The 26,764-nt window shown below is 38.9% G+C and overlaps 1 protein-coding gene across 9 annotated transcripts in view; it reads right to left on the bottom strand.

Annotated features, from left to right (window-relative positions):
* Window positions 1–13,826: 13,826 nt before the first annotated feature.
* Window positions 13,827–26,764, bottom strand: part of RAPGEF2 (Rap guanine nucleotide exchange factor 2) — a 252,858-nt gene continuing 239,920 nt past the window's right edge. For 4 of the 9 annotated variants that reach the window (XM_042935155.1, XM_042935153.1, XM_042935158.1 and 1 more), the window contains 8 exons: window positions 25,592–25,815; window positions 23,970–24,176; window positions 21,881–22,033; window positions 20,990–21,112; window positions 19,567–19,792; window positions 18,449–19,008; window positions 16,236–16,541; window positions 13,827–15,392 (listed from right to left, as the gene is read on the bottom strand). In XM_042935155.1, coding sequence (XP_042791089.1) covers window positions 15,367–15,392; window positions 16,236–16,541; window positions 18,449–19,008; window positions 19,567–19,792; window positions 20,990–21,112; window positions 21,881–22,033; window positions 23,970–24,176; window positions 25,592–25,815 — 1,825 coding nt within the window. In that variant the 3' untranslated portion in view covers window positions 13,827–15,366. The remainder of the gene's footprint in view (window positions 15,393–16,235; window positions 16,542–18,448; window positions 19,009–19,566; window positions 19,793–20,989; window positions 21,113–21,880; window positions 22,034–23,969; window positions 24,177–25,591; window positions 25,816–26,764) is intronic. The other 5 variants (XM_042935162.1, XM_042935161.1, XM_042935160.1 and 2 more) reach the window with 2 other exon arrangements.

Here is a 26,764-nt window from a genome sequence, read left to right on the forward strand (position 1 = left end):
TCCCTGCCTCTACCCCACTCACACATTCTCTCTCCCTCTCTCTCTCTCTTTCAAAAATAAACATTTTTTTAAAAAGATAATATCACTACTAATCTCATCAGAAAACTCTTTAACTATTGGAAAGCTTTCAAGTGTACAATGGCAGATACAGATTTTCCAAAACTTTAATTTTCACTTGAAAGCTTGGATTTTATCATTGGCAACAAATCTCGTCAGTTATTTTTCCATGAAATAGTGAGCTTACTTTTTTTGTTTTTGAAGAAAAAGTTTACCGAATGTCATAGTCAGTTTTGGCTGCTGTAACAAATTACCATAGACTGGTGCTTATAAACAACAGAGACTTATTTCCCACAGCGGGGGAAATAGTCTGAGGCCAAAAGTCTGAGGGGCCCTTCCACAGGGGGCCGAAAGTCTGAGATCAGGGTGCCAGCAGAGTTAGGTTCCAGGAAAGAGCCCTCTTCTGGGCTGCAGACTGCTGCCTTCTCATATCCTCTCATGGCAGAGAACAGAAAAAGGCATTAAACTTGCTTGTGACTCTTATAAGGGCACTAATACCATTCATGAGGGCTCCACCTTCTCGAACTCACTAAATCCTAATCATTTCTCAAAGCCCCACCTCCTAACACCATCACACGGGAGAGTAGGGGGTTTCAACATATGAATTGGGATGCAGCACAACATTCAGTCCATAACACCAAATATCCAAATAACCATAGCCATTCTTCTGGAAAAAAATTGTGTTCCTGATATTCCATGATAAAAAGCAGCTAGTTAAGTTTGTGCTCAATCAAAATGCATTTTCTTTTTTTTTTAAACCACTTTATTCAGATATGATTGACATCAAACAAAAAAAGTGCTTTCTTGAGACAGTCATTGGACTTTGGTATGCAGCAAAAGTGCTTTATTTACATTTCTTCATCAAGAATGCTAAAGAGATGAGTACTCGAGGGACAAGATTTAGTAAAATCTTGAAGTCTTACTGCCTCATTAAGCACTGGTGTGTTTTTGTTTTACTGGAAGTACATGACAACGAAAAACACCATGACTGACGGCTAGTTCAGGTTGATGCCACGGCTTCATGTTAAGGTACCAACTGTTTACCCACCATTGCTTTTGTACCATCAGTGGAGATGCCAACAGAGAAAAAAGCAAATGATGTGTCCGTTCATGCATTCATTATTTCCATGATAATGAAGCTTATGAAAGTTTTGACCACATACACCTTCTTGAAAGTGTTTTGAGAACAACTGCTTTTAAGTTGTCAGTCATCAGACTCTGACTGATAATTTGCAAACTTTCACGTGAGTATTTTTAGGGTTTCTTGAGACACTTTCTTGAATCGTGTTGTCTGAGCCCTTGGCCTGGGCTCAGACCCCCACCCCTGCCCTGACAGTACCCCAACCACATCCCATGCCTGGCAGACATGCCTGTTCACTACATGCCCGATCTAAGAGGCAAAGAATTGGCCAAAACATCCACTGATCCAGTCCTCTCTGGACCTTCACAAGAGGTCTGCTCTGCGTCATCAGCGTCTTCCACAGGATAGGCTGTACATTTCAGTGGTGGCTTGGATGTAGCTGTCATGCCTCTAGTTTGGGGTCATGAGATGAGCTACTCTCTGCTTATTACAACCCATCCTACTTCGCCATCACTTGCAGATTTACATTGTTAAAATGTGTACATTGTGCACATGTATGCTTTTTAGGAAGAAATTTCTCAAAATTATGCAAAAAGTTTGCTGCTTAGGAAAAGTTATCTGATACTAAAAACCAACTATAAAGCTGAGACCTTGGACTCAGCAGAGCATTTCCTAGGAGGAAACATGTATGAGGGTCATTATGAGAGACCTAAAGAACCACAGCTCACCTTTAAACAATCTCACTTATCACATGGGTAGGGAACAAGTACCTCAAGGATCCTCATTGGTGAAGAGTCTTTTATGGATGTCCCTCTGAGCTGCACGAGGACTGTTGCTTTTGTGAACCTGCCATCTTGCTCTTAGCTACCTGCTGGCTCAGTGACCACCTGTTGTGGATTGAATTGTGTTCCTTAAAGTTTATATTTTGAAGCCCTAATATCCAATGTAACTCTATGTGGAGGGCCTCCAAAGGGGTAATTAAGAGTGAAGCTCCGAACAATAGGACTACTGTACTTAAACAAGATGAGACAGCAGGGAAATATTCTCAGGGTGAAAAGGCCATGTGAGAATACAAGAAATCAGCCAACTTTGAGCCAAAGACAGAGGACTCAGGAGAAACCACACCTGCCAGCACCTTGATCTTGAACTTCCAGCTGCCACAACTATGAGAAATTACCTTCCTGTGGTATTTTGTTGGCAACCATAGCAAACTAATTCAAGGAGCATAATGGAAAGAGAGCAATCCAGGATAAATCCAAGAGACCTTTGCTTTCTAATCCCAACACTGCCTGTCCTCCCCGATGCCAACCCCCAAGCCACTCGAAGTCCGGCATGCTTACCAGTAAACCTATGAGACTTCCTGTCCACATGTCATCCTGCTCCTTCACAGAACAGGATGGACACAAATCTCTCCCTGTGGCAGATGACCATACAGTGTGTGCTCTGTGTTCCTGGTGATGCTTTGGTTTGTCATAATAATGCTTTTTGAGAATAAAATAAGGAATGGGAGTTTGCTACTTCATTTGTATTTGGATTTGTCTCTTGGGGCTCACACATTCGAAGAGGTGATTTGGACCTTGCTTCAGGAATAGAAGGAAGCCAGCCTGGCCAGGACTAGGGCGCATTAATTGAACATCTTGGGAGATTTATTGGGTCTATGGGACATACGAGGAGATTCCAGAAGGTAGTGCTGGGGTGGAACAGGGCTTGGATCAAAGCACTCTCCTGGCAGCTGAGCATAAGCTTTGCCTTCCCCAGGGGAAAAAGCCCAAGATATAAGCAGATTTCTTGTCACATTAATGCACGCACACACACACACACACACAGTGCAGAGGCTGATGAGAGGAGGTCGTGAGTAAGAAAGGACACCTGTGAGCTTGGTAGAAGTTGTAATGGGTGCTTGAAAAGATCCTAAAAATTTTGCAGTAGAGGATTCATAATAAGCCTGAAGATGTGGATTAATGTATTTAAAATTTCTCTAATGAGAACCACTCTTCAATAAGGTGTGGGTCATGATGGAAGAACACTAAAAGAAAGGAATTTTTTTCTTAGGGCCGGTGGGTGGTGGTGAAGGAGGTTGAGGAGGACAGGGAAAGAAGGAGGAAAGGGACTGTAGGGAAAGAAAGAGGGAAGGGATGGTGGGGAAAGAGGGAACTTTTATGGTAGAAATAATAAAATATTCAGAGAAGAAAAAAATACCACAGTAGCTAATAGATATTCTTTATTTCTATCCCACTGTGTTCCAGAAACATCTTTCAAGTGCTGGTTTGAAAATCACTTAAAGCTCCCTGACACCATTAGGTTTAAGCTCCCTGAAGTCCTCAGTGTGGCTGTCACCATGGGGCGGAGTCTTCCTGTCTGGGTGGACAAAGCGTGATTTAGAGACACAGTGTAGCCTCCCCAGCATTTAGAGGCCAGAGGGATAGTGGCATTCCATTGTCATGAGAATTGGTTCCTCAAAGTATCTGCTGCCCTAACATGACCTCAAGCTGGGAATCCTTGATTGATGTAGAGTACAAAGGGTCAACTTCTGGGAGAGTCACAAGGAAGTCATTGCTCAAAATGTGACATTTTGAGTCATTGCTCAAAAGTAACTCACAAGTTCAAGATTTATGATGTGTGAAGCTGATAAATTCTGGGTTCCTTTCTGGGTCTGCAGAAGGAAGAAAAAATCGAAAGCACTTATTAATATTTTGTCTCTTTTAAAAAATTTTTTAATGTTTTTATTTATTTTTGAGACAGAGTGTAAGCAGGGGAGGGGCAGAGAGAGAAGGAGACACAAAATCTGAAGCAGACTCCAGGCTCTCAGCTGTCAGCACAGAGCCTGACACGGAACTCGAACCCATGAACCGCAAGATCACGACCTGAGCAGAAGTCAGACGCTCAATCAACTTTGCCCCTTAATATTTTGTCTCTTAATAGTGATATTTATATAAATCCATGGACAATTTGCTTCCTCCTGAGCTGACCCGGTCAACTGAAATTTCAAACGAAGGGAACACACATTCTACCCTCCCAACAGAGATTGTTTCATTTGGGGAAACTCTGAGGATCTCGTAACTCTATAAGAGTGAAAGGAAACGGCTATTTAAATTTCAATCATACTTGACTGACCTTAAAAGACACTTGAAATCAAAGCAGAAAACCACTGTAAGCATAAACCAAGTAAACTATGGATTCAGCTATCATGTGCAAAATTACGTACTTTAAACTAATAAACTTATCTGGTAACTACCAAAATTTGACAGTTAAAAGATATAATCCTTTGCTGTTATCACATGTATCCAGTTAATGAGCCACATTAACTATTATTGATGGGAACTTTTCAATGCCATTATTATAATTTAAAAGGAGTGGGATTTTTGTTTGTTTGTTTCACAAGAGTTCTGCTTTCTGCCACGTATGCTCACGTTTTAATTTTGAAAACAATGTTTGCCATATACCCAAATATGAATAACCATAGTTATTGTTTCAGCAAAGAAAAGTGAATATAAACATCCCTTTCATTCTTTCTATTGGATGCCAGGAAATAAAACCAAAAGAAAAATCTGTTTCTTTTATTCATTTTTCTCTTTTTGATGATAATCATATTATCAATAAAGTGGTAATATTTTTTGCATATTATGGTTACTATATGACTATATATTGAATTAATTGAATGAATATGAACCACTGTGGTGATTTTCCTTTCTTGAAAGTGTTAGTTATTTCTACCATATGATTGTTGTTTCTTACCCTTCTCTCTCTCTTTTCCTGTACTTACACCTCCTTTACCACTAATTATGATTTTCCTGGGCTTTTCCATACCTAGTAATATTTAGTTATACTCTTGACATCATATAATCAATGATAACATTGTAGAGAATCTGGATTTATATTGCTTTCCTCTGAAGAGTGTTGAATTGTGTTCTCTTGTAATTAAATTATGAACAGGTCACATTGATCCTATGGAGCTTAGCTACAGGCTTTGTCAGGATGACTCTCTTTTAGTTTTGCCTTAGAGGACATAGCCCTCAGTTCGGGGACATGATCTTTACTCCGAGTAATGACCCTTTAGGGTTTTCAGTGGAAAGCCCAAGGTGTTTATTCTAACTCCAGTCTTCCCAGAAAGCAACAGTGGCTGAAATCTGCTTAGCTCTTTAGCCTCCCAGCAGCTGCCTTCTGCTGGGTTCTTTGGACCATCATTTGGCATATGCACAGCTCTGGAGCCCTCCAATGACTTGAAGGGAATTCTTATGCAGATTTGGTACCGTCCTCCCTATTTGCTCTCAACCTTTCAGAACAGAACTCTGATCTTCCTGAGCCCAAAACAACTGACTTTGACCTCTATCACTGATGGGCCATGTGACTGGAACGTACCCTCAAGGGAAAAGTCAGTTCTACGAAGAGCTCACCTAGTGTGCTTTTCTTCCAACGATTGTGCCCCTACCGATATTGCCTTTGGTTGCTCTCCAATGCATTCAAACTATTGCTTGTTTTTATATTTTGTCTAGCATTTATAATTGTTATCAGCAGGAGAGCTAGTCTAATACAAGCTATTTTTCCATTACCAGAATTGGAACCCTTATTTCTAATGTTAAAGAGTGGAGAAGTCATACTTAATCCTATTTGATGTTATACCCCCAACCTGATTAGTTAGAAAATAGATTTTATGCTTAATGTCCTGCATCACAAATATATAGTACAATTCTGTTTTCTTAAAGCATCAATACAATGTATTGGACACAGGATGTAAGTAAGCAAGGTTATTTTAGGTTCAAATGTTTCAAGTCCTAGTGTCCTTTTATTTAAAACCGATTTGTCTTTTAAAGGGGAACTTATTCCTGATTTTGTATTTTTATTTTCAAGCAGAGAATTATACAATTTTGTTTCCACCTCTGGAAGATAGGTATAAGAACAAGAAGTATAAAGGCACATATGTATGTCAGACTACTGTGGGCTAATGATAAAGGTAAAAAAATGTTTTTATAGTGGCAAAAAAAAACCACATAAAATTTGCCATCTTAACCATTTTTTTAAATGTTTATTTATTTATTTAGAGAGAGAACAAGCAGGGGAGAGGTAGAGAGAGAAGGAGAGAGAATCCCAAGCAGGCTCCACGCTCAGTGCAGAGCCTGACTTGGGGCTCAATCTCACCACTGTGAGATCATGACCTGAGCCAAAATCAAGAGTCAGACGCTTAACTGACTGAGCCACCCGGCACCCCATCTTAACCAATTTTTACATGTGCCTTTCAGTGGCACTAAGTACCTTCAGTTTGTTGTGCAACCACACCATCAGTATCCATCCACGGAAGTCTTCTCATCTTATAAAACTGAAACTCAGTACCTATTAAACAATAAATCCCCGGGGCGCCTGGGTGGCTCAGTCAGTTAAGCATCCAACTTCGGCTCAGGTCACGATCTCGCGGTCCGTGAGTTCGAGCCCCGCGTCAGGCTCTGGGCTGATGGCTCAGAGCCTGGAGCCTGCTTCTGATTCTGTGTCTCCCTCTCTCTCTGCCCCTCCCCTGTTCATGCTCTGTCTCTCTCTGTCTCAAAAATAAATAAACGTTAAAAAAAAAAAATTTTTTTTTAATTAAAAAAAAATAATAACTCCCCATTCCTCCAGCCCCTGGCAACCACCATTCTACTTTCTATGTCTGTGAATTTGACTATTTATACATACTTTGCATAAGTGGAACCATACAGTATATGTCCTTCTGTGACTGGCTTATCTCACTTAGCATGTCTTCAGTGTTCATCCATTTTGCAACGTGTCAGAATTACCTTCCTTCTGAAGGCTGAGTAATATTCCATTGTAGGCGTATACCTCATTTTGTTTGTCCATTCATTGGTCAGTAGACACTAAGGTTGCTTCCATCTTTTGGTTATTGTGAAGGCTGAGAATGTGGGTGTCCAAGGAACCTTTCCAATTCTTATTTTCAATTCTTGTGAGTATATACCCAGAAGTTAAATCACTGGATCATGTGGCAATTCTATTTTTTTTTTCATTTTTTAATGTTTATTTTTGAGAGAGAAAGAGAGAGAGTGCACGCATGGGGAAGGAAGAGAGAGAGAGAGATGCACAGAATTTGAAGCAGGCTCCAGGCTCTGAGCTGTCATCACAGAGCGCAACGCAGGGCTAGAACCCACAAACCATGAGATCATGACCTGAACCACAGACATTTAATGGACTGAGCCACCCAGGCGCCCCAGCAATTCTGTTTTTTGAGGAACCGTTTATATTGCTTCCCACAGTGGCTGTACCATTTGCATTGCCACCAACAGCGCACAAGAGTTCTAGTTTCTCCACAAGTTCACCAGCATTTGTTATTTCCCGTTGTTTTGATAGTCGCCATCCTAATGGGTATGGAGTGGTATCCCAGCATTGTGGTTTACACCCCCCTGAAATGATAAATATTTGCTTAATTGCATTAAGTTGTATGCTTAAGTTGTGTTAATGTGTACATGCTATTTGGGAAAATATTTTGTAATTTAGAAAATCTTACAGCTCACATTGTTTGAGTGCCTACTATGTACCACATACTGTGTAAAATGTTTAATATGTGATATTTTACTTTACCTTTGCTGTTACCATTGAGATAGATACCATTGTTTTATCCATTTTACACATGGGAAGACTGAGATATAGAATTCAGTTTTTTTCCCAGAGTCACACAGTTAAGAAATCAAAACCATGCAGTTCAAATCCAAGATTCAAATGTTTGGACCAAAAAAGAATGTTAGCAAGATTGTAAAAGAAACCTTGGTCTCTATTCATTTCACTTTTTTGAAAACAAGGTGTTTTGTTTTGTTTTTCAGAGATCTGCATCCTGCAGACTTATGCACCAGGACTCTTGATGGAGTAAGAATGTTAGCAAAGGACTTCTGCTCCTGTCTCTTGGGTAGTGAAGGACCTGATACCGAGCACAGTGGAATGCTAGCTCACTCGTCTCTTCCCTTGTCAGGAAAGTTGGTGGAAGAAGAGACACTTGGAGAATCAAGACTCTCCCATGAGCAGGCTGGGTAAGTTTTCATTTCTACTCGTTCTCCGGGAGTGACTTTTTTTTTTTTTTTGAGGTGGAGAGGGGCAGAAGTAGAGAGAGAATCTTAAGCAGGTTCCACTCTCAGCACAAAGCCTGACACGGGGCCCAGTCTCACGACTATGAGATCATGACTGTGAGATCATGACCTGAGCTGAGATCAAGAGTCAGACGCTTAACCAACTGAGCCACCTAGATGCCCCTGGGGAGTGCCTTTTTTGAGGCAAGTCTTCAAAATTCCATGCTGTAAACGTCCTTCTCTGGGTCTAGCTTTTCATGTGAATCAGTAAGTATAATTTTGTGAGGCTGTGGCCTAACCCCTTACCCACTCAAATTCTCTGGCTCTTTTCATTCTATTTATTCACATTCTGCTTGTGTGTTTTGTTTCTTCTATACTTTTGGTCTTTTGGAGTGCTATAAAAAAACTAACCAGCTGATCCAAGATCACACAAATACTATCATTTAAGCATAACCACAGGGTGCATAGTGCTAGAAATAGTTTGGTTAGGTGTAATAGCCTGCCCTCAAAGATTTAAAACCTAGACAGTGATATAAAAGAATGAATCAAACACATTTTGGAAAACGTAGTGAATAAGCCATGAGGACTCACCAATAATGGTACCTAAGTAGGGTAGAATACCGCCTTCTTCAACCTGGGTGCAGGAGGTATGATGGGCATAAAGTAGAATATAAAGTAGAATCCCCTGGACAAAAATCTTTTTTTGACTTCGGTTAAAAAATCAGTATTTTCTGCAGCTTCCTTATCTTTGTCAACGTTACTTCCTTTATCTTTTTTCTTTATTTTTGAGAGAGAGGGAGAGGAAGAGCGTGAGTGGGAGAGTGGCAGGGGCAGGGAGGGAGGGAGACACAGAATCTGAAGCAGGCTCCAGGTTCTGAGCTGTCTGTCCACACAGAGCCCTACGGAGGCCTCGAACTCATGAACTGTGAGATCATGACCTGAGCCGAAGTCAGACGCTTAACTAACTCAGACACCCAGACGCCCCACTTCCTTTAAGTACTCAGACTAAGAATTTTAAGACTTTGTTTTGGTGGGGAGAGGGGCTTAATTTTTAATTTATCCTATCCTAATGGATACCAAGTACTATTATTTTCCCCCCTTTGAATTGCTTCTGCTCCCCTGACACGCTTTCCAGGACTTGACTAGCCCAGGCCTAGATTATTGTGCAAACTACCTTCTCCCTGGTTCACCCTTACATCCTATAGTCCTGCCAAATCAGATCTTTCTTTAATAATATTGTCTCATCAAAGATCCTTTTGCTCTTGCCCTTTTTTTTATAAGCTCTGATCCCCTAAAATAAATACAATCTCTGTAACTATTTGGTTACATGTAATCTCACATTCCCCTAATTATTCCACTAATTTCTCCTAATTCTGATGTCCATCTAATTGTGTCTCCTCAGTGTCCCATAGGCAATGCCTTTGTTCATCAAATCTTCCTGATACTTCAAGGGAGAACTGAACACCGCTTTATGGATGCTTCAGTCTTTATTGATCTTTTGCCTATCTGAACTGAAGCCACCCAAAACTCTTAAATAGTATTTTATTCTTTGTCTTTTTTTTTTAAGTTTTATTTATTTATTTTGAGAGAGTGTATGAGTAGGGGAGGGGCAGAGACAATCCCAAGAAGACTCCGCCTTGACAGTGCAGAGCCCAATGCAGGGCTCGAACTCACAAATCATGAGATCATGACCTGTGTGGAAACCAAGGGTTGGATGCTTAACAGACTAAGCCACGCGGGTGCCCCCATTTTAGTTAATCTTAATCCTTGCTAGTCCTGTTAAGAGTCATGTATTTGTCAATTATACCTCAATAAAGAAAAAATAATTTTTTTTAACAAAGTACTTTATGTCACTTCTGAATATTTACCAGTACTGGGCAGTTATAGATGCCCCTCAATAAATGCACATTGGCTGATTTTGATTGTCCAATCTATTAGTGTAAATTGGGCCCTTTAGGGTTCTTGGTAAAATATTCATGTATTAAAAACCTTTATAATATCCCAGGCATTTTTCTAGGTGCTGAGAAGAACAGTTATCAGAAAAGGAAACACAAAGAATGGGAAAGGCTTTTCATCCTGGTTGCGGGAAGAATAAACACATTTCACAGAGCCAAGCTGCAAGGGGGTTGTTCCGAGACTGGAAGTCTATTCAGGTACAATGAAGACATATTGTTGGTTGCTTCCTAAGAAACAGGTGTCTGTTACACTAAGCTTTTACTCTCACTCCTGTCTTTGATTAATCCCTTGCTGGACTTCAGAGACCCCTACTTATTTGTGATTTCTGCATACTCATCACTTCTCTCGTCTCATAGCTTCTGTATACTGATTTGAGTATAGCTTTTGCTCTTTTTTGCCTTCTCACAGAAATACCCCAAAGAGAACGTGATGAGTTCAAGTTGGTTGTTACTTTCCCTACTGGTCACAGGGCTTAGTCAAGGACCCTCTTACACATTGCTGGCAAACCTACATGGGCAACTCTTGGGACTGGTATCGCCTTTGATCCAGCAGTGATCAAGACTACTTGATAAGATATTAAGATCACTAAGTTCTCCCCTCTAAGGCCTGAGAAACGGGAGACACTTTGCAAAAACCAAAACAAAAAACTGTAATTAAAAGACACCTCATTTCACATTAATGAAATCTATATCCACCATCTAGAAGAAAGAGCGTAGAGCATAGTAAGTGTACAATATGGTTGAAATCAACTCATTTACATCTGGAAGCACTGCACACATTTTCATCTCAATGCTACACGTGACACTGAATCCTACATCAGTTTTATAATCTTATCTGAAAAAATGTTTTGCATAAATTATATATCTATATAAATTAAGGAAGGCCTCAAATATTCTGCTATACCGTTAATTCATTGGTTCGTATCAGACCATACTGCATGGCAACTACTCAGTGTTAGGTCAAATAGTTAATGTTATTAGCAAAGCTCCTTAAATTTTATGGAACTATTTACAGAAAAAACGGAACTTGCTTTTATTTTGGAGTTGTGGAGTACCCTGAACTGAATTTATTTCATTATTTCCCCTCCTCTATAAAATTGGTCATTTGACGTTGTTTACTTTGATATTATATCTATACCCTATTTTTCCCACAATGAAAATTGTTATGACCTCATTGCCCATGAAATAAAGCCTTTTCTACGATTCTTTAACCTTGCATGCAATGTTTTGATCACCTCTATAAAATTTTCCTGTTATATAATCATGGCATTGTAAAAACTGGGCAATGAGTGTAATTTCAATCATAGGCAGGAATTTTATCCTGCTTGCAAAAAAACGTGAACGTTGAAAAAGTGCAATTCACAAATTATTTTTCAGTTCCAGTGTGTCTGTCTCCCTTTCAGTTGGGTAAATTCTCATTCGCTTTACAGTCTTTCTTGAAAGTCATGTCAGCTTGGCTACAGTCCTATTCATTAAAGCTACATTACTGCCCCTTTCAACATTCTTCTTGACATTATGAATATTCATGAAATCATTTCCCTCTCCATCAACAACTTGCTTCACTTTCTTATTCTTTGAGTAAGCTATTGTTAAAGGAGAATTAGATCACAGAATCAAGGACTCAGAGAGCTTCCTATTTTTGACAAAAACAGTGCAATAATGCATTAATACATTAGTACACAGGCCTACCAGGCGTTGATACACACATTCTCAGAAGCTTGCATCACTCAGGAACATTTGGGGGATAGTATCAGTGAACTGGAGCTAAAATATATGAAAGCATAGATGAACATAAGCTCTATTACTTCCCAATATAGGACGACAGGTTTAAGCTGAGAATATTTGGAGGGCTTTAATTTGTGTGCATGGAAACAGACTTGGGTCTGTGTTGCCTTTTTGATTAGGGGATAGAGCATCAGATATTTGCCAACAAAGTATCTTCTACAACATTCCTAAAACGACCAAATTCTGTTACTAACAGGACACGGATTAAACTCTGTCACTGCTGTTGATTACATCTGATGAACATGGATTTCTTGAATCCCTGAAGCAGAGACAAGTCTTTGCCTACTTAAAGGTAACCTAAAATATAAAAGGGTTTTTAATGGGCATCGTGGTTTAGTCATTTTCCTGTTTTAAGAATACAAAAAGTTAGGATAAAGAGCTTGTTAGCATCAGATTCTTAATTTTTTCCAGCCCGATTGGAGAAAATTAAGCTTTTTGAATGACAAATTTAAATCGAGCATTGCATTAAAGCATAGGTGGTTGTTTTGATAAGAGTGTCCCTGAGTAATGAATGGCTTTTATAACGAATAGAGGCAAACACATTAACAACACATCTATACACAATACCTTCCTTTTTTTATAAGGTATGGTTGAAGCTACTCGTTTTAATTCTCCAATTGTTTCGATGGCCAGATTTTCAAAATGTCCTCACCAAGACAGCTAGCACAAATGCTGATTCAGAAAGCTTTTTAAGTTTGGCCAGTGGCCACTTGAGTAGTAGGGCTAAACTTCTGACTCCTTTTTAGACTTTCTCACATTTTGTGCACGTGCTCCCATATGCTTCCACTCCAGCTTCTGAGGCTTCCTTTTCTTTATGTCTGCTTGAGGCTAAGAAATGAGTCCTTGATTTCAAAAGTGCTTAAATAGGTTGCTGCTGAACTGATTTTTACCTTTTAAGTATAAGTGCCCTTCTGATAGACTGAAGCATTACTCAGATTTACCAAATAACACAACTCCTAGACATAACAATATTTTATGTACTCAGAAGTCTCAAATCATTAGCTACATTGTACCTTGAACTTAGTGGTCATGATCGTGAATAACAGTTTATGTTCTCTGAGGTCCTGTTTCTCATTATGCACACTGGGAATTAAAATATGTCCCACAGAAATTTTTATTGGAAAAGAAAGAGCTGAGAAGAGACCAATGCTCTGTAAATATATATGGATCATTATTTTTCACTGAATCTCAAGAAACACTAAATTCTGAATGTGGTTTGGTTTGTGATATTAGTATCTTTGAATCAACAGAAAGCTACCTAAAAGAATAGTTTTAGGTAGTTTTTATACTAACTAGGCTAAATCTCCTTGACCTTCTGAGGGCTTGCTCCTGCAGTAAGACCCAAAGGCCTTATTACACTTCAGTAATAAAAAGCATGCACGATTCATTAAGGATAGAGACCAGGCTTTATGTTATATTTATTTATTTTCCAGCTTGTACAAACTGGATGTAGAAGCATAAACATAGTACATTTCTACCATCTTCAACAAAAATATAACCAATATGTACAATTATTGTATTAAAAATACAAAAGGGATACAGACTCCACCAATGTCTTTCTAAAAGACATACAGGTACAAGTAGTATCAAAAGTATGAGGAAATCACCAGTTAATTGTACATTCTGCACTTGACATCACAGAGCGAACTGAGATTAGCAGTCCTATGTTCTACAATTACTTAATGCTTAGATAACATTTGTGCGACTTGTGGTAGAGCTAGGTTTCTGTCTGTCTATCTGCACATGAGGTCCACAGCCTATATAAGAAAACTGGCAAATAATGCCTATTACATGGAAAATTACAAATGCATAATTGACAATGTAATATATAAGCAAGTAGACAAATGCCATGATACAGAAGAGATTTATTAAATAAAGCACTGACATCGTTTTGATGCAGTGAAAAAACACTGCAATTTGACTTTTAAAATTTGAAGCTATTTACGTTTATCTACTGATCAATATGATCAGCTGAATTTAATGGAAAAAAAATCCAAGACCAGCAGTTCCTCACATTTGAGTACTACTCGGATTGGCAGCCTTCACTTTTCCGGAGTCTGTGCAAAAACAACACAAAAATAGAGTGGAGGGGTCATTTCAGTCACTATAGGGTTAATAGCAGCTGTGAGCAGGTGGTTGCTACACGTAGGCCTTCTCTATCTGCAGCGTCCATAAAGCCACTTCCAGGTTAGTCTTTGGTGACTAACCCACCTCGCAAAGGCTGGCATGTCTAATCAGGTTTTTGATCTTTTGTTCCTCTATCACGTTAAAGGCTTGTTTATTCCCTAATGCCAGTTCGGTACAGGGAGGCTGTCTCGAAAGAGCAGTATTAACAGCTGGCGTTAGCTCCAATATCCCAAGCTGCTTTCACTGCAATGCTATCCAGTTACAAACGTTTCTCTTTAAAAACGAAAAAAAAAAAAAAAAAAAATCCCTAAAACTAATTTAACAAAAATCAAAGAAACATAACTTAAAAAAACGGGGTTTGCCATCCGTCTCGATGGAGCAGGACACGCCCTCAAATGACACTGTCCTGCACTCCATAAGGCTCAGACACAGGACACAAGAGTCCTTTTTCCCTCCCCTGGCCATGTGCAAACAGTTTTACAGAAGAACCCCACCCACTGGGGAAGGAGTGGATGAGGTGTCTTGGTATCTAAGTAATTGGCTAACATCTTCTACTTCCAGGATAGGGCACTTCACGGGTGAGGCCAGAAGGACACGGGAAGACAGGGTCGCAAGCCAGGTCTTCCCTCTTCTTGGTGTGACCACACCCTGTCCGGCATATTTGGTTTTTTAGAAACCCAGGCTGGCAACCCTACTTAAAGGTTCAAAATAATACTGTGATCATCAAATGGATAGAACATTTACTCACTGAACACGATCTTTAAATTCATTAAAAAAAAAAAAAAAAAAAAAAAGACATTGTAAACAAGTGGACAAAGCACTGTACTCAAGAGGATTTCATTGTTTTTCTTTGTCTTCTTTGATGGGTTAAAGGCCCCAAGTAGTTCAATGGCTAGCTTTTCTCATTATCCCAATGAGACCAAGTGCTAGGACTGGATTGAAATCTAAAAGGAAGATTTAAAAAAATCCTTCCAGGCATTGAGAAGTGCAGCCAGAGTGAATCATCTTGTTGTGATGATCTTGGAATTGGGAATGATACTGTGTGATGTGGCAGGCAGCAACAGTGGGAGCTCGAAGATTGCTGCACTGTGCATTTCAAGCAACAAAGTCTGAAAAGTGCCAGGGCAATTTCTTCACAGTATTTCACATGCAAAGGGGAAAGGAAGAAGGGGAGAAGAAGCCCCATGCTGCTTTTAAGGCAGGGAAGGAGGCAAACTGGTCCACCATCCTCAGAATGCGAGTTCCACGGCTCCACTGCTAGGGACGTCTTCTTGTGCTCTCCTTTTAGGTGGCTAACTCTGGATCCAGAAAAGCCTGTGCCTCAAACAGCAGATACTTGTTCATCTTCTGCAAACACAATGAGGAAAAAAAGAAAGAAAGGAAAAAAAAAAGTGAGCAGGCAAGTCATTTCTTTGCTAGAGAGAATACATTCACTGATAGGTTAAATAAAAATACCATAGCTATGTTTTTAGTATAGCTCACTTAAAATCTTTTCCCTTTTTCTCTAAGTAATGATTAATACTAAAGTTTTAAAAAAAGTACATATGATGCATATCTTTAAATATACACAGTAGAAGATATAAATATCGTATGCTTACTGATTGCAAAGTTAATAAATTAATTGAAAATTATGAAGCAGCATGGGACTTTAAGTAATATACACACACACATAAATCTAGAAGGATATGTAACAAAATGTTAATAATGGCTATCTGCAAGAGGTAGGACTAGAAGTGATTTTCATTTTTTGTCTTTTACTTCTTTTCCATTATGATTATTTGCATAATAAAACATGTTAAACAAGGGCAGAGGGTGATCTCCGTCACCCTCATTCCAGCATGGCCAGGTAGATTTATAGAAAGGCGGCAAAGAAGCTATAAGGTATGCTTCTTTATCAGACTTTCATTCGGATCTCGTTAAAAGTCCAAATACATTTCCACAGAGAAACTTTGAGAATCAGTAAGAAATCTAGTCATGTAACACACTTTATTGCAAGTGTCCCCTCAGCAATCTTTGGTATTTCTAAACACGTTCAGGAACAAACAAACTCTGAACACAAAATGTTCCTTATGTAGGACATGGCTAAAGACGCAGCTGACCAAGGTATTAAGAAAACAAATGCCCTCGAAAGCTCACAGGCAGAATAAGTGAACACACTAATGCTATGGTTTTAAGAATGCATATATATACCATCCTCCTCGGTGGAAAACCCTTGAGACTGATAGGGGGCGAGGCGCGGGTCACACTCATTGGGCTTATGCCACTGCGGTTTGTTCACTGGCCTGCCGCTCGCTGGAGGCCCGTGTGGCTGCTGTGCAGGCGAAGGCCCAGCTGTGTCGGTGGGTCGGGCGACCATCCGAGATCTCTGAAGTGCCACGTTGTAGTCTGGAGGTTTCCTGGCCGGATGGGAATGTCCTTCTGGAAAGTCAGTGATGGGGATTCCAATGTAGCCTGGAGGGGTGGGCGGGGGCTCTCGATACCTGCCCTCCTTCCGCACTGTAGTGAAAACAATGTACCGGTCATTGCAAATTTTGTGGACGATTATTTCATGCCACAAATGTTTACGATAAATTATAAAACTGGGGCGCCTGGGTGGCTCAGTCGGTTAAGCATCCGACTTCGGCTCAGGTCATGATCTCACGGTCCGTGAGTTCGAGCCCCACGTCGGGCTCTGTGCTGACAGCTCAGAGCCTGGAGCCTGCTTCGGATTCTGTGTCTCCCTCTCTCTCTGACCCTCCCCCGTTCATGCTCTGTCTCTGTCTCAAAAATAAATAAAACATTAAAAAAAATTTTTTTAAATTATAAAACTAATTATTGAGACAGCAAACACCGTGCAATGACAAATGTGATTTATGTTGTGTGGGGGATATGGCAGGCGAGGAAATGGATGTTAATTGAGCCAAATATTCTCAATGGTTATCACCATGGTAAAATAACTGGTGAGAGATGTTACTAAACAGACTACTTCAGATCTTGCATTTAACTATAAAATAGTAATAAGGTTAACACTTAACCCTTGGGTTTATTGGAAAGTTTAAGGAAAGAGAAAACATAAAATCCTAGTATTATGCCTGGGAGATATTAGTAGTGCCTGCTAAAAGTTTCCTTCCTCCTTCTCCCCCTACCCTAAGGACAAGGTAGGCTACTCCATATTACCTGGGCATTTACCCTTGTCAGGCAGAAAATCAATCGTACATTACTTTCAGGTCTTGGACCTCACTTTGGAAAAGAGAATTAAATTTGGAAAAGTCGTGCAAAAATTGACACAAATTTTAAAACTCTAAACTATAAGGTATGTATTTCTTTTAAAGTCCTTTATTAACGTTCATGGCCTAGAACATGAAATCTGTGAAGCCAAGTAGAATGAGAGTTTTATTTTCTGGAACTTCATAGATTCAGTTATTAGGAATGAAACTCATTCCCGTCTTTGCAATAAAAATTCTAAGTATTAGTTTGTTAAAAGAAAGTGCTTTAAAAATTGCAACCCAAGACAAGGTATTAACTGTTATCCATCCATGACTATTTATATGGCAAAATAACAATTTCCCTATTAATAAATTCCGTTCTATATTTATAGAGTCTCTGACTCTGTATCCTGTAATTTATTCCTACACTTCAGTTAGGTAGATGTTGACTATGCCATAGAAAATACAACCTGACAGGAATGGGGGAACATGAGAGACTTCATAAGAGAAACAGCAGCAGCAAAGCAAAAACATCTTTCAAATACTTATAAATTACTATCTAGGCACAGTTCTAAGTGCTTTCCATTGAGTTCCTTTAATCCCCACATCAACCGTATTGATAGAAATTATTAAGCTCGTTTCACAAAGGAAGGTTAGTACCTTGCCCATATGTCACAAAGCTAGTAAAGAGCCAAACAGGGATTCAACCCCCAATCCACCAAATTCGTAGCCTATGCTCTTATGCTTTATGTTACTTCTCAGCACCCTCTTCCTTGTTCTACAGTGTGCAGCACATGATTTGTCTGCATAACAAAAGTGAATGGAAGATTTATATATGCAAAGTGTCAAGTTCTAAGTGGAATTCAAGGAACAAAATAGAACTTTTAAAACAGCTCCAATTACGCAAAAAATTCTTCCTTTAGAAAGAATGGGCATCCTTCTGATACTTTTAGCCTAAAAGGTAAGAAAACATCCATAATGATAACCTGCTGATCTTGACTGCTAAAATGTACAGACTGTTTATTATGCTGGAATATATCTGTACGTACCTGACCACAGAACCTGGGCTCTTGACTACTCTTATTTCAAAATCCTGAACATACCACTAATTTGGAAGCCCCCGACAACAACGGGTAGGTCAAGATGAGGAAAAGAACCATGAACACATTATTTTACTTTTGAAAGGTGAGATCTGACAAAGCTCTCTGATAAGCTTACCAATAAGTCCCTTTGTAGTACTCGACGTCACAGCTATGTGGGCCGGCGTAGGAACAGGTTTGGCTTCTTCTGTGGTCACAGAGGTGATGCTACTGCTTTCGGCTTCAATGGAAACATCTTTTCCACCCCTTCGCTTTATTGTGCCTGTGTCACCTTCTGAGTCTTCTCCCCAGTATCCTGTGGAAGATGCCCAGCTTGCCCGGGATTGGGCTTGTTCAAGACTCTCTCTACTTTGATTTTGCCTGTTGTACTTTGTGCTGTGATCAGAAAACATAAGTTGGTCCATATGGCTACTTGAGGCCCATAAACCTGCAGGATCCCCTGAATAATCAAAGTGAGTGTGCCCAAATGGAAGTGTTTCCCAGCTTCTCTGGTGCTGAATGGTCTGTATATTATCATGTGAGCCACTTGAGCACGACGTCCAGCTCCCACGGCCACTGTCGGCAGCATCGAGTGACGCACGATCCCCTTGGTCTTGGGAAAGTTCCTCTGTGCTTGGGGAAGAAATTACTGTAGCTGTAGCATACAAGCCTCGACTCTCAGACATTGGCGCATAGGACCTACGTGGTTGAAAATGAAAAGGGGAAAAAGTGCAAGATTGTTAATCTATGATATAAAACCAAAATACGTTTTCTCCCCCCCAGAAAGGTGGCTTTGTTTCATCACAGGAAGAGGATAAAAGCACCCCCGAGTTTCATTCTCCTGGCCGGTTCTGCCACATCCAGTTTGCTCACCTTGTCATCACCGATACAGAGGGAAAAGAACAACAACTTGCTTATATATAATAAAGGAACCCTTTCCTTAGAAGGTTAAAGGACGAGTCAACATAATCTGATTTCAGGGAGGCAGCGCACACACAGGATCTGGTACATCCTGAAACCAGCCTCTTCCTTTAGCACAGAGCAACTGTATTCCAAGAATAAAGCTAACTTGAAAAGCAGTGCATACAACAAAGATTGCACGGAACTTAATCTAGAAATTGTAAAAATTAGAACTGGGATGGGTGAGCATTCCTTGGGCATTAGGTAAAATAACAGAAATCCACATCCAGAAAAAAGGACTAATTTTTAAAGACTGGAAGAAGGAATGTAAAAGAACACTAAAGAAACGCTGCCCACCCTAAGCTGTACTGGTCTGGTTCAATCACAGTCCGCCTTTCCATCCTGCCCACACCGAGGTTTGTCTCCACAATGCTGACAGAATGCCTCTGGCGCCTCTCATCATGCAGCGAGACTGGCACTGAGTCAAAGGAAGAATTGCTGACAATACTGGATCGTGAAGAAATCTCACTGTGACCAGAATCTGAGAAATTATCCACAGTACCACTAGGAGCCAGAGTGTAGCCTGCATGGGAAATAACGACCATATTAATTAGACACCATAGGTTTACAACATAAAACTGAAGCCTACCAAATAGAAGCAAAACCAAAATGCAGGCCAAAGGTACCACCATTGAAGTGAGGGAAAAACCATTTTACTTGTGGAGACTTGGGTGACTGGTAAGGTAAACTTTTACTCAAATGAAATTTAACATGTTTCATGAAAGTTTAAAGAAGAAAAAAAGAAACACTGTTATGTGTTTTTGCAGAAATCATGGCACTAGTTGACTATTCTTAGCTCCTTTAGGTATAAATAATACTACTATTAGTCTATATAAAAGAAACTAAGAAGAATAAGTGTGATCAAGTTTAAAAGTATTTTTTTAACTGCAAAGTCAGTAATCTCCAATGAAGTTTTTAATTTTTAGAACTTTATGGCAGAGAATATTCAGCTCGAAGTTATCTGTCTTACCATTTCAAGTGGACATATAAGAATAATACCTGAAATACCTGAAGAAAATACCTTTGGGTTTTTGCCATTTGTTTTTCAGTATTAATATTATATTGGATGAATCGCAAAGAAGCCAATTGTTTTGGAGGATGTAATGTGCAAAAATCTCCAGTTTCTCCCTAGACCATCACTATGTCTAAACAGATGTCCTGAAGGACCCTTAACTCTCCTTTGCTGCTAAAAATAATTTTGAAAGCCACAAAGAAAGAGGTGCTTGTCTTGATATTTTTAATGAAAAAATTCAAATCTTCTTTCTCAGTACTCATTTTTTAAACAATATTACTATAGATCTCACATTACTTAAAATACTGGTTTTATATGATCATGTGTATGCGATGCAGATTTTTCAATGCCACTTACCTAATAAAAAAATTAAATCTAGAACACCTAAATGTTGCTAATTTACCTTCTATAAGTACTTCCCCATCCTTTCAGTAACTTGTTAATTCCTGATTTATTTTTTAAAGGTTGCACAGGTCTTGATAAGATTTAATGCATTCATCTATGAGAAGTCTTTTTTTAGAGGACACTGAAAGTTCTGATGGACAAGATTTAAAGCGTTCCCTGAACAGTCCTCTCAAAAAAACACCTCTAGAAAAATAATCACTTGGGTGGAGCACTTGACGTTTAGAGGAATTCTCCCATTTTCCTTAACTAGTAATGAGAAAATTCCTCTCTTTCCCACCCCGTCTTTGGTTCTGTAAACCCCACCTATCCCATAGGTCCGTGGAGCATTGTTATTCTTGTTACTGTTCTCACTTCCAAGAGAAGAGGAGGAACTGGTTAAGTCCAACTGCCCGGAGCCAAAAGATCTCAGCTGATTGTCACTGCCACCTAACAACAGGATGAGAAAAGAATTTAGATGTATCCATTTAACAAGGACAGGAGAGACTGATACGCACACAAAATGCATCCATGTCTGAAATATCTAAGAAGTAAAGCTGAAAAGGTATTTGTTATGTCAGTGAAATCTAACAATTTATTCATCTTTTTGGCCTTCCTCTAGAGAAAACTGTCTTAGCCATTTATTACTGGTTTATACCCATTCAGTTAAAGGGTAGAAAGAGAAAGGAACTTGGAGGGTTATTCAGCAAAAAATTACTATTATTTTAATATAAGAAAGCATCAACATAAAGAAGTGAGTTTGCCTAAAAATTTAATCTCTTTGAAAATAAAATAGCAACAAAAAAAAAAAGATAATCAAGACCCGTGTTAATACAATGAAAAAATAAATCAGGAAGATATTAGTTTTCTTATGTTTTTAAAGCTTTCTACTCTGCAATTAATGTTATATAATTATATTTAGTTAGAACACCTTTTACTATAAAAATTATTTCCACACTTACAATCAATAAAAACCATATATATATGTTTTAAACGGCATTATGTAGTTTAACACAATTTACTATTAAGAAATACCAAAATTCTTCCAAATTTATAAACCGGAGGGGTGGGGGGGGGGTGGAATCCATTGGGCATTATATAGGACATCATTTTCAATGACCCGAACATCAAAAATGACGTGATATATAAATCTGGAATTTATTGCAGCTGAAATGTATAGATTGCTATAAAGGAAAACAGTAAGTAATTTAGTTCTACCTTTCCTTGGAGAACTCTGTGGAGAAGTGGGAGGAGAAGAAAGCTGGGAAGATGCGTTTGATATAGTGTCTTCTGCTTGTTTTTTATGACGCTCCAGACTTCCTTCTTCAGACAAAGAAAGAATTTTCTTTAAAGCTTGTGGAGAGTATATGCCTATAAAAGAAAGAAAGAAATATGTATTTTCATGAGTAAAAAGGAATCACATGAATAAAATCTTTTTGGATGATTTAATATTACATTTAGTTTCAACCTACTTGTAATATCATCATGGTATAAACAGCAAGCTTACAGAAGGCACACAGTACCTGTAATGTGGTTTCTGACTGGTATCTGCTGGAGTGCTAGAAACAGACTGCTTTTGATATTTTACTTTAGATTCTAAATCTTAATCAACATTCATTCAACAATATGTTGACATCAGACAACAATGAAGAAAAAAAATGAACAATTTGAAAATATTAGAATTTAGGACAAAAGTGATCAGCTAAGAATATTTATTATTAGAATTCAAGGCTGAGTATTTTGGTGAACTCAAACAGGTATTTTGGTATTACTGGATGTGTTGGCTCAGGAGAAGTGGGAATGATGGGAGAAAACTAACGAGCCAAGAGCTAACCAGAGGTAGTAAGAAAAGTGAATAAAAACGTTCTAGGGAATTCCATGAAGTTAATATTCGATCAAATAAGTAGATGCAAGAAAAGCAGAAGTAGACCCATGGAAGTGCCCTGTGTCACAGAAACCACAGGAGACGATTTCAGAAGGGAGTGATCTAGTGCCAAGCGTAGGATCAAGAAGGATGAGGGTGGAAGAAAAGGATTACATATCCCAGTATAAGGTGATTCCCCCCCAAGAAATATTTTTAGAAATGGGGGAGTCACATTAAAATAGTTTACAAAGCCTCTAGTATTCTTATGAGGCGCTCTCAATTGCCTTATTTTTGAACGACAAAGAAATACTTGAAAACACCTGACACTGCCTCAGTCAATAGTTTTAATGTTCTTAGACTTACCAGGATCCATTAAAAAGGAGGCGGTGAAATTTAACACAGATTTAAGCCTTCATTTCACCTCATGTAAACATCTGATCTTGTTTTAATACAGTTACTTAAAGACCACTTTTAAAGCAATATTTATGTATATACATGCTGATATACACAACATGCATGAAAATGTTAGCTACACTAAAGCTGTACGAATAAATAGTTGTGATTTGGGAAAAAATTCCAAGGCCAGCATTATGCAGAGATTAAAAAAGTGCTTTATATTCAGGCACACTTACACATTTGGCTAAAAAGTTATATTTAAGTAAAAGAAAGACTGATAAACTTCCATATAAGAAGGTCAGTGTAAAAGAGGAAATAGAAGTCAGGTTGCAGGGGATTTAGGAAGATATGAATATTAATAAGATGACAAAGAAACCTGTAATTCAGTTTGTGATAGGGAGAGTAATACAAATACAAATACAAATACAAATACAAATACAAATCATAGGGGAAATGTTAAGCAAAAATATTCTTTTGTCACTCTTCCCCAAATTCAACAAATGGCATATATGCTGACCAGGAAGAAAGAGCCAAAGATAAAGTATACGAAGGACCTACCGGAAGACTCTTGCCCACCTCATAAGGACAGGGTGTCCCTGGGTAGGAATAGCTCAGTGACCAATACCCTATTTTATCTAAGTAAACTGTCCCACAAGGTTTTTTTTTTTCCCCTTTTATTAACATTGTTTCCTTTCACATAAATGTACAAAAAAGAACCCATACATTTTATGAAATATAACTTTGTTGTACCATTTACATGAAGGGACAAAACTAATAGATATATACTAACACTCCCATTTCACACGCCCTCCCCTCCCAATAACAAATGAGCATGATTCAAGGAGACACTCTATAGAATAAACAGTAAACAGTCCCTTCCACTGGTAACAGTAAAATTCAACTTTCTGAACATTAATGTTTTACTAAGAGGTAACAATCAAATAGAGACTCAAGTATATTAGAGTTATTCAAGATAAGGATTTTTTCCTAATCTGAAAAACATGACACCAAATAGCCTCAAAAGAGGATATGATTTGAATCACCTACCAAAAGGTGGGAGATCCTTTACGGGTACTTTCTTTCGCGAGGGATAAAGGGACACAGCAGGAACCTGAAGTCCTTGGTTGATTTTATGTGGTGGCGGTGGCTGTTGGGGCTGTGGCTGGGCTTGTGCTTTCTGTTGCGACCCTGCCCTTGGAGCCACTGGGGAGGTCTCAGACTTGACCGGCTTTTTGTCACCAGGATTCTTAGGCACTGTTAATTGTTTGGTTTAAAAACAGAACAAGAAGTTTCAGAAGTTAGTAGCTATATACAAGTTCAGAACTGCATAAGCATTTTCTACACTTTAGAACACGAAAATGTGTATCATGTCTTTTTCCTGTTATCCACATAAAGGGCAGAAATGGGGGTGGGAGGGAACCCTAGTTACAGAAAATAATATAGGCCTGACAGGACAAAGATATTTACTTTATGAAACTAGCTGTCACAAATGATGATTATACTATTAAATACCACATTAAAAATAAAAGTAGAAAAATGTGGAGAGTTCAATATGCTGTGTGAATGTATATAAAAAGCAGAAATATATGATAAAATCTACAACAGGAAAATTATTAGGATTACTTTTCAAAATGGAGGTCAAAATTCCTTGACATGTATGAGCTTAGTTTTTATTTAATAAATGGTATTAACTGTAATCTTTTCACTCTTAAATTCTCTCCTATGGGTAAAATTATCTATGTTAGCCAATAGCAACCAATACTACTTGAATATTAGACTGATTATATAATTCCATGGCATATAGAAGACAATCTGAATAGGACAATTAAAAATGCTGTATGTATAACGTATTAACATTCAAAACAACTCAATGACACAGATGTACTTCCTCCATTTACACGTAAAGAAGCTAAGGATTAGGGAGCTCAAGTTAGTTGCCTAAGGGGACGATGCTATCTGGAGAAACAAACAGGATTTGAACTCAAACCAATCTGACTCCAGAGGACAAGCTCTTCAGCGTCCTGGGAAAATCTAGTAACTTGAATCTTCTCAACTCATCTAACATTTAAATTCTATCAAGGGTATCTTCAAACCTGTCCATAAAAGACCCGGAAGTGTCCTAAATGGAAAATGCCTCGATCTTACACGAATGCAGATGCAAACAAGCAGAAAACTGCCCCCATTTCTAGCCTGGTCAGATTTTTGAAGGCTGGGAAACTACACGTTAGGCTGCGTTTTGGTACCGTGCAGCAGAACCACTGCTTCCTGTGCCAGGCCAACTTCCTGCCGGCGCTGTCAGGCTGAGGGTATAAAAGGCAGCAGGTGCACCTAGTCACAGACCCCTCTGACGAGGCAGGCCCTTCACCACTCTCGCCTCTCAGATTGCCCATCACTTTGGAAGTATCTTTGCAAGACAACAAAGACACAACGGAAACAGCCGTCCCCCTAAGTCTCTGTGGTCACCCTGCCCAAGCCAAGTGAGTTGGACGGGAGGCCTGGCCTAGGCCAGTACTGCATGGGATCAATGGCAGCATTCAAGGGAGGGGCTAGTATGTTGCCAGGATGCTACTGCCCCCTCTGCGCTAAGCCCCACTTGTCGCCGCCCATACCACTGCTCAGGAAACAAATCTGCATTTCAGATTCTGCAGCCGCTTTAAGGAAAAACTCACATGTGTTGGTTGCTGGCTCACACTGCAGTGATAAGGTCTGCAGACTCTCCTCATCCATTTCTAGCTCCAAATTGGACAGGTACTGCTTGACTTTTCGAGCCATTTGGGCATCTTCGTAAAGCTTTTTGGCATTGAGAAAGGAACTACGACGTACCCGCTTTTTATGACCACCTGTCTGAGCAACATCTAGCACTGTTGCATTTGTACTACCCTGGCTGAGAGACCTGGAAGATGAAAAGGCAGATATGCAGCTCACTCTACCATGGGGTTCCTTTATCTGTTTGAAACATGCCAAGACTTACACAAGTATTCTGCGTTCAAAAGATTACATGCCTCATTCTGGTAAGTAAACTGTTACAAGGAAATATAGACTAATATAGATTAAATTTTTTCAAGTTAAAAAAGAATCATACGTACATACATATATATATGTTTCTAGTCCAACTCAGAAATTCTGCTTTTCTCATCTACAGAGCATTCAAGGCAGTTCTTTCATAGAAGCCAGCAAATACTGATTATATATAGGAGCTCATGCAATACACAGTTAAAAATCATTGAGATTTACATGAAATTTACTTCTCCTAAAGAGGATATTTTACATAAATTTAAATAAAATTAGCTACACTGTTCACAATCATTTTCTTATTCCTTGAGTGAAAGAGTTTTTAAAGTAATATGGGTCAATCTGTTAATAAAATGATCATGCAAATATAAACATATATATATATATAGAAACTAGCACATGAATTGTTAAGAATTATGTTTAAAAAGTATCGGTTTATAGAATGAAAACAGTAGTTAGTTGAGCTGTAAAAACTGTAGTTTTAACACCTTGGGGCACTTTTTACATTATATATATTTACTTAAATATCTGTGCAATAGTATTTAAATTGCACAGTTTTTCCTTTTAATGTTCTTCCTCCCGTAACCCCGCATTAGGCTTTCTCCATTTCCAAGTACACAAATCATATTAAAATAAAATCTTTTTGAAGACTGAGAAGTATGCCTGGCCTACAGTTCCCCAGAACAATCATCAACCACTTCACAGCTCTCATGGATCATGACCTCAAAAACAAAAGCCCCAACAGATTAAACGTGAAGTCAGCAAGAGGGTTAAGAGAAAATGCAAAGCATCAGAAAATACAGCAGGTAAGAAAACAATGCAATGAACAG

The sequence above is a fragment of the Panthera leo genome, chromosome B1 (genome assembly GCF_018350215.1).
Source record: "Panthera leo isolate Ple1 chromosome B1, P.leo_Ple1_pat1.1, whole genome shotgun sequence".
Lineage (NCBI taxonomy): Eukaryota > Metazoa > Chordata > Mammalia > Carnivora > Felidae > Panthera > Panthera leo.